The sequence below is a fragment of the Capsicum annuum genome, chromosome 6 (assembly GCF_002878395.1).
Source record: "Capsicum annuum cultivar UCD-10X-F1 chromosome 6, UCD10Xv1.1, whole genome shotgun sequence".
Classification (NCBI taxonomy): Eukaryota; Viridiplantae; Streptophyta; class Magnoliopsida; order Solanales; family Solanaceae; genus Capsicum; species Capsicum annuum.
The window spans coordinates 222,635,332-222,644,444 of NC_061116.1; the positions used below are offsets into that span (position 1 = coordinate 222,635,332).

Genomic DNA, 9,113 nt, shown 5'->3' on the forward strand with positions numbered 1-9,113 from the left:
TAAATTATAAATATACTCATCGATTCAATGGAGTGAAAAAAAATTGGACCTTTACAGATTACAACAACAGAAATGTCTAACCTAAATGCAAAGTGGAAAAGAAAAAGGCAATAAAATAAAATAAAATCGCACTGCCTAACCTAAAATTCACGTCCACAGATACAGAATTTTAAAATGGCTGCTTTCTGGTAGCATCCAATTTCAATATGCCGTGTAAAAAAGGGTGAAATAATGTCTGGACAAAGATGAATAAATGTAGTCATCGTGTTCAAGTCGTGAAAACAACCAACCCCCGTATATCATCGTGAGGTGATGTGCAATAGACCGTTACATTTTGATCTTTTACTCATTCTGCACATAGCGGGAGCTTTAATATACTGTACTCGCGCGGAATTAATTAATGGCCACTAGTAGGGAGAAGAACCCTATGCACCATAAAAAGATTCCTTTTTTCCACTTCGCCGCCGGTGCTGATGATACTACTGTATCTAAAATCGGCGGCGAAGATAAATGGCTTGGTGGACCATATATTTCTGGAGAATTTTCCGGCGAGAGAGAAATCTCCGGCGGTGAAGCTACTCCACTATTACCAATTGGCTTATTCACTTCAACAGGATTCTTCCCAAAAAATTCTTGAGGCAATAACACTTTCGATACCCCGAATATCGCTACCGGATTCTGATCAAACACCGTTTGAGTCACCGACGCTTGAACAACTCCGGTGTTAATTCCGACAGACCCATTAACACGAGAAATGTTGAGGGTAAAACTGCCAGCACCATTTTGCTCTGTAGCTAAAGTTGGTTGAACTGGATTAACTATAGATTCTAAAGAACCTAATGGGTAATACGAATGCAAAACATGGAACCTTAATACAACAGCTTTTTTCTCAGCTGGTAATGATTGGAATTTCATCGACGATGACATATCGGAAAATGCTTCATCTGTTGGTACAAAAAGTGTTAACCCAGCACCACCTTCATCTCTCTCAAATTCTTCTTCTACACCCGAAGCAGTAAGCATTGAAGCTGCAACATTGAAATTATGACCATCGATAAGCGTCTTCGTAATATTAAGACCCAAAGGAGGTCGCGTTTCCGAAGCCATAAGATCAAACCCATTTGGCACCAAAAGCGAATCGACTGTAAAAACAGATATATTGTACGGTAGAGTCTTCAATAATCCCAAAACCGTAGCATTCGAAGTCGGCGAATGAACTGTAACGGAATTGGAGTTAACATTCCGGGTAATGTTAACCGATCCGAAATTATTCGGGGCACGGCCAGTGGTTTGGAAGAGAGTAGTGACGAGTTTTCCGGTGGGTGGAATTAGCCGGAGGTCCGGCCAAGAGAAATACTCAAGAAGAACATGGTAACGGAGGACATCGGCGAGATTAGTGGAGGAGGACGGCGGAGCACGGCGGAGGAAGTTGTTAGGGACGATGAGGAGAGTAATAGAAGAGCGTTGAGCAAGATCGTCGGCGACGGAAGTGGTGGAAAGGAGATTAGCGAAATCGGAAATTTGAGGGTAAGAAGATAGTAAATTGGTTATGTTAATGGCGAAAATGGGAGCGTGGCAAGTGGATAAAAGGAGAAAATACAGGAAAGGAGTAGGGGTAAAATGGGAAAATGAAATTGTGATAGCCATTTTTTGTGAAGATTCAAGCAGAGAGTTTTGCTCTCTGTCTATCTCTTCAAAGTAGAGTGATGCTCCCTCTTCCTTTGGCTTCCACACACATTTTCCCTTTGGTCTTGTGGACCCCATCTTGGGTTTGATGTGATGATTATTGTCCATCATAGTGATGTAAATAATTATTACATTCATATTTTTGAGTACTGCTGTATATTACTTCCAACGTTTTATAATAAATAAATTATTATATTTTTAAAAATAAAAATTAAATATAACTTTTTATTTTTATTCTAAAAAAAATAAAATTAATTTTATAATATTTTTTTAAAAATTAATTAATTATCAAATCATAAGAATAAATTTTAAAAAAAAAATTAATTAATTTATTTATTTTAAAATATTAATAAATATTTTAATAATTCACTTATTTTGAAAGGTAAGAGTATCTTTTAACAAAAATAATTACTACTATATAGAGAGTAAAATTGTGACAGGTGTATTCAATATGTGTCAAAAAGAAATTCTTTATCTAGTACTATTGGTTTTGATGGGTTCGATGAATGATGCGTCGACACAAATTCATAAAAGTCAGATTTTTATCTTCTTTTGTTTAGGTTCTTTATATTAGTGAACCGTCCAACGTGAATTAAATTAGTCAGTGATGAAATATACTTGAGAAAAAGTAATTAATAGTAAGAATAAGTAGAAAAAAAAGTTGAAAAATAAAATATACTTTGAAAATTTGTGATAAGGAGGAGCGGATGGAGTAATAACCTTTTCAAACAGCTTAATTATTATATATTCATGTTTGTTCTTCATCTTTTAACAGTAACTTTTTTCAGGTTAAACTAGATGCGTTACATTTGATGAACACATTATTCACCTTTTGATTTTATTAGAGTGCAAAAAGCTGCTAAATTTAATTAAATAATATTGAACACTTGGTTGGGGAGGAGAGAGTTGCACTTGCACATGAAGGGGGAGAGGCAGCAAAGAATGAAATACTACCAATAATTAACCAAACAAACAAGAAGGGAATAATAGGGAAGAAAAAATATGAAAAAGTGGTTAACTTTTATGTGTGTTTGTTTCTTAAAGAGGTACAATAGTTAAAAATCAATATACTACTTTGATTAAATTAGACATTTCTAAAGTCTTGCTTAGATTAATGGATTAATCTTATAAAAAAACAGATGCACTAATCCTTGTGACAAATTAGTTCTTTTTTTATATTTTGGTTGTGTTTTTAAAGCTGTCATGAAATGATGTTTTGCATTTACTATAAGGTTAAGACGGTCGGAGTTGGGTGGTCAGGACAAAATACACCTATGCTGGGACCCAATTATACGAGCTGGATTTACAAGCTTTATTTATTCTTTTTTTTTTTTTTTTTTTTGTACTTTCTGGAAATAAACGGAGCTCTAAGATTCACATTGAACAAAAATAAACGATATCGAAGTAATAATAATATTCACAGAGTTGTATGCCATAAAGTTTGGAAGTTGTTAAAGGCATCAAGAGGAAAAACTAATGGTGCCTACTCACGAAAATAAGTGAAACATTAGTAGAATATAATCATTGCTAGTATTTTTTTTTAACATCTTGTTCTATACCTTCTAATAGGAGCAGAGCTAGGTAGGGTCAAGCAGTTCATCCATAAATCTCTTTTAACGAAAAATTATTATATTTATATATATTTAAAGTTAGTTTTTTATTTACAGATAATAGTTATTGAATTCTCTTTTAACTTCTTATGTCGCTCATAACTTTTGAAGAGAAACGTCAAATCGACTAAATTAACTTCATGTAATATTCTACGAATGAGTGTGTCACAAGATCTCTCTAACTAATTTATTCACTTCTTGTTCTTCTATACTAGTTATATCAATTACATTCCATTGTATATTATTCTTATTCAACCATCAAATTCAGCAGTTATCTAGAAGACGAAAAAGTTTGGAAAAATAATTGATATAATAAATAATGAGGCTTGAAGAAGAAATCGAATAAAAGATGAATAACAATCAAACCTTGAAGAAGAAATCGAATAAAAGATGAATAACAATCAAACAAAGAAGTGATAAAGAAATAAAAGATGCAAAAGTGGGCTAGCTTTTATGTGTTTGTTCCTTAAAGAAGGCACGTACAATAGTAAAAATCAATTATTGTTGACAAAACAGAGCCTTTTCCTTATCTATATTTAATCAAATTGGACATTTCTAAAGTCTTACAGAATATTTATTTATTTATTTATTTTGGTTTTGTTTGTTGGTTGTTTTTTTTCTATAGCTATCTTGAAAGGTTGCATTTATAAGTTGAGATGGTAGGAGTTGGGTGATGGCCAGGACAAAATACACCTATGCTGGGACCCCATTACACATGCTGAATCGATTAACACGAAGCAAAAGTTCTACTCCCGGATGTATATGACATCGTTCTTTTAACTTAACACAAAATTTAGGAAGGGAATTTTTTTTTTAAAAAAATTGTAACCGAGCATGATTATAATAGACGACTAAAAAAGAAAATGTATTACGCAATTTGAGGCAAAAAAAAAAGTATTTATCTTTTGTTTGTTGTACTTTCTGAAAATAAATATAGGTTTGAGATCCACTTTGAGTAGAAGTTGTATAATATATGAGTAATAATATTCAGAGAGTTGTATGACATGAGTGTGGTGTGTGGACGTGGTAAAAGGTATCAAGAGGAAAATTGGTGCTGTCAACTCACGAAAATAAGTAAATCATTGTTATTCATTTCCCATCAGCTTGTACTACGTACCTTATGACTCTTGGAGTGAATAATAGCTACGTTGAATAAACTAAATTCACTCCATGCAATATTTTATGAATGAGAGACTGAAAACGCAAAATCTCTCTAGGTTATACTTATAACGTAACCAACTATGATGAGTTATGAGGTGCAAGCCTCTTCATCTAAAAATTATACATTACATATAAGGTTAATTTGCTTATTATTTTTGGATAAATATTAGATCTTGAATTCCTTTAACCCAATATAAATTTTAGTTCAACGGCCGAACGACTTATTCAAAAGTCTATACACGCACCATAAAAGTTAAGGTAAACAATATAAATCTCAATACTATATATACATATAGGAGTTAATTACTCCATTTCTTATAAGTTTTCACTATTATATAATATATCACTAAAAAATGACATGAATACATTGTGTAGTCGTGGATCTATTGTAGACATGTAACCTTCCTGGTACATAAGCGCCTGAATACATGATTCAGTTTTAAATACATGCATATGTATATATGAGGGGTTACGACATGTCTGGGGTTATTGTCAACAAGTGGCATATTATGTAACTAATTTAAAGTAGTAGATAAATAAATAAATACGGCAAGAATGTTTGGGAATTTATGTAATTTTGCCCAAAAGTTATTCTCGTAAATCTTTGGTTTTGGGCTCTAGAGGCCAGACCCTACGGCCTACATAAGATTGTACAAACTACCAAAGCCCAACATTCTTGGGCTACTATTCTTCTCACGTTCACCCCGCAATTTTTCTTTTCCACTTAATAACAAAGATTTGAAGGGTAGCCTTGAAGTAACCGGTAAAGTTGCTGCCATGTGACCAGGAGGTTCACGGGTTCAAGCCTTAAAAAATCAACTTTGGGCAGAAATGCAAGGTAAGGCTGCGTACAATACACCCTTGTGATGGGACCCTTCCCCGGACCCTGCGCATAGCGAGAGCTTTAGTGTACCGAGCTGCTTTTTTTTTAATTGCATGGTTTGTTCTTTAAATGACTGGTTATTAATATTTCTTTAAATTAATTAATCTTTATATATATATATATATATATATATTATCCATCCATCAGTTTACTTCTTTACAACTAGTGGCAGTTTTTAATCCATGTTTTTCCTAATTCGTTTTAAATGTTAACATTTGGTAGTCTTAACGTCAAGCTAAATATATACTAAAGTTGCATGGGAAAGGTATGAGAGCTAAATAAACATTTCTTATAAAAATAATATATATGGTTGGTAACAACAATTAACTAAAATAAGGCCACGAACGGTACTTGTCTATTTCATGAGAAAGAAATGGAGAGACAACAACCATATATGGGAAATTGTAATACGATAAGGTTCTGATAGAACTGTACGTTCAACACGAGGAGTCGAGGACCACTCTACATATGAATATATGTCTCTCTCTTTCATTTTCTTTCTCACGTAGATATAATAAAGGATCAATTTAAATAATATATGATGAGTAAAAAAGGTTTATACAGCCATCGTAGTTTTACTTGTCATTTTTTTTTCCAAGTTATTGTTTCTCTTATGTTATTTTGTCCAAATTATGACTTTTGAGGTATAACTTTCATTGCATGTGGCTCTTCCGCCCAAAATTATAGATGTCTTTGACGTACGGAGGAAAACGTTTTAAAAGAAAACATAAAAAAAATTAATAATAAATGACTCTCTTATGTATTTTTCGATATGGCGTCTTATAGATATTTTATTTTTCCATTTTCTTTTACTCAGTTTTGTGTGTGTGTCGTTTCTAGAACTACCCAAAGATGAACTTCAACGCGGCATCTAATTATAGGCTAAAAAACCTGGACCAGTTTTAGGTTTCATTTAATACAGGTCAAGTGTTCTGGTTACTACTTCCTCAGTTTCAAAATAGTTTGACTCTCTGATTTGACACTTTTCTGAAGAAGAAATTTATTTGATAAAATTAATATTTTTAATTATATTTTAAAAATATAAATTTGAGTATATATATTTTGTTTAGTCATTTAATAATAGAAGTAAAATTAGATGAACATAATAATATGTTCTTGATTTCATAAAAGGGATAACTATAAAGTCAAATAAATAATTTTAGCAAGAAGGCCAATTAAAACGAGGGAGTAATATTTTCCAACTCTTTTAGGCAGGAATTTATACACGAAAATCACAACCATTTATGTGGCAGCAGCTTTCTTTTTTTGTTGTTGTTGTCAACAACTACTTACTATTTTCATTTCAACGAATAACTACATTAACAAACAATCTGCCCAAAGGAAGCTTTGATTTAGTCCAATTTGTAGCCTAAATTAAAGCTATATTGATAATATAAGATGTCATAGTCAATATAAGACGTAAAAGCAAGGGATCTATATATGTTTAGCACATCATGGATTATTCTTAGTGTAAATTGTGATAATTAAAGATAATCGTACTAGTCAAAAGTCCACACCGCCCACTTTCAAGACTTGTAAATTAGTAGTCCTCAATAGTCTAATTTGGATGCTTTTTTCAACACCTTTGAAAAAAGTAGTAAGAGATTTATAAACCCCTTTGTTACTGATTATTAAATGGCTAAGCCAGCCTTGTTTAGTAGAATCGGTTGTGGAATGCACCTAATTTATTAGAACTATGTTTTAACGGAGAATCTTGACGCAACGATAAGAATTATCATTATGTAATTAAAAGAAAGAAAAAGAATTAAATAATTGAATCGTGTTCGTTGAAAATCTATCAGTGCAAGCAGTGTAAAAGCTAAACTTTTTGAATTTCCTTAGTATAAGAGAATGTAAACTCAAATTTCACTAGTGACAATTTTTTATTTTTAAATTTTTGAATTCTCTTGAAAAATACTCCCTTTCTCCCATTTTATCCGTCCCAAATTGGGATGACACAGCTATTAAAAAAACAATAATTGGTAATATAAATTTACTATTTTGCCCCTCTTAATTGTGTCTTGTTGTTAGTTTCAATATTGATGGATGACTAATACCAAAGCACCATTTGTATCTTAATGGTGTACTTTTAATGGTACTCCTCTTTGCAACATTTTTCAAGAATGCTAATAATAAGGAGTAATCAATTACACTAAGGATATACTGGAAAAAAATTTATCTTGTCTTGATAAGTAAAAAAAACAAATAAAATTGGATAACAAATTAAGAAATTTGAAACGAGTAAAATAGGACAGAGGGAGTAAAAACTAATACTAGCGATATAGACGCAATATACTCCGGCTCTTCTGCAGTCTCTACTTTCTGCTAGAGTTTAATTAAAGGGGTTGTGGGGAATTGGATGGTCCTATTTGTGTGAAAAAAGAGGGAAGCAAAAGCAAACAAAGAAAAAGAAATGTAAGAGAAGGTACATACAAGTGTAAGAATTTAAGTTTCGCGTAATTTCAATATATAAAATATTCTACACTATCGGCAGATTTGACCTGCTATAGACTATCTAATTTTTTCTCTTTTTAGTTTTTATATAAATAATTGAATAACCTGTAATAACATATTAAGTTTACTTTGATATTATAGAATATTTAGTATACTAACTGTTATGTGTCGGACTGAATAAGCAAACTACAAGTAAAAGAAAACAAGAACACACAAATTTACGTGAAAATTCTTGCGCGAAAAACCACGAGCAAAGGCAAAGGAGGTTTCACTATAATGGAGAGAGCTGAATTTATTGAATAATGAAAATAACCCATTAAATCGCACTTATATAGTGCGTGCGTACAAATAGGTCCTAAGCCCCGAAACATAAAAGTTCACCACTGACCCTATTGAAAATCACAAACATAAATCGCACTGCAAAATTTTCAGAATCGAACCAACAAAATTCGGATCCCAACTCTAACACTAGCAGTGCATAAAACTCAAAGTATGTGGTCCTTGGTAGCTACATGTATCAGTCTTCTCAGAGTCTTAGAGATTCGTCTAACTGTTGATCTTTCCATAAATCAGATTGACTCTTTGTCGTACAAATCATACAACGACAATGGAGCATACAAGCAATTATTAATTATTTATACCTTTTTCTTTTCCAAGGAGGTGTATGTTAATTGCTACTTATACATGCAATTGACTTTTTATCCTTATTCACCTGATTCATTTTTGGCTCACCCATTTGCCGCCCCTACTAACAGCCCGAGCAATACGTACAAGGTATGTCACACAATGAAATTCTGTACCAAACCAAGAATATTGTAGCATTTTAAAATGAGATCCGGTTGCTACTTGCGAAGTACAAAGACTTCTCATATGATGAGTTCATTTTGCTAACTGTACTAAGTAAGCCTATGGATTGTTTCGATTTTTGAAGCTTAGTAGCTAAAGTGTATAGCCGATGATCTACCGAAAACATCTCTCTATTTCACCTATGAGGTACGGATATAAACTGCGTATAGAACCCACTTTATGGAAATATATTGATTATTTTATTGTTGCAGTTGGTAAACCCGGAACCGGCCCTTCCATTTTAACCGGGTTGAGGGCCGGTTAAGGGTCGGTTTTGACGTTAATCGGGTTGGACAGGGCCGGACCAAACAGTAAAAAAATTAAAACCACCCTAACCAGGCCCACTTAACCCAACCCGGTCAAACCCACCAAAATCCGGTCAAACCTGGTTAAAAATCGGTCAAACCCGTTTAAAAAATAAATAAAAAATCCAATATACACTATATACACTCCAATATACAATATATATTTTT

At 32.7% G+C, this 9,113-nt stretch overlaps 1 protein-coding gene across 1 annotated transcript; it reads right to left on the bottom strand.

Annotated features, from left to right (window-relative positions):
• On the bottom strand, positions 1-1,779 carry LOC107875538 (fasciclin-like arabinogalactan protein 4). Its single transcript, XM_016722294.2, has one exon. The coding sequence runs from the start codon at positions 1,762-1,764 to the stop codon at positions 394-396; it is 1,371 nt and encodes a 456-aa protein (XP_016577780.2). The 5' UTR covers positions 1,765-1,779; the 3' UTR covers positions 1-393.
• Between the last annotated feature and the right edge of the window lie 7,334 nt (positions 1,780-9,113).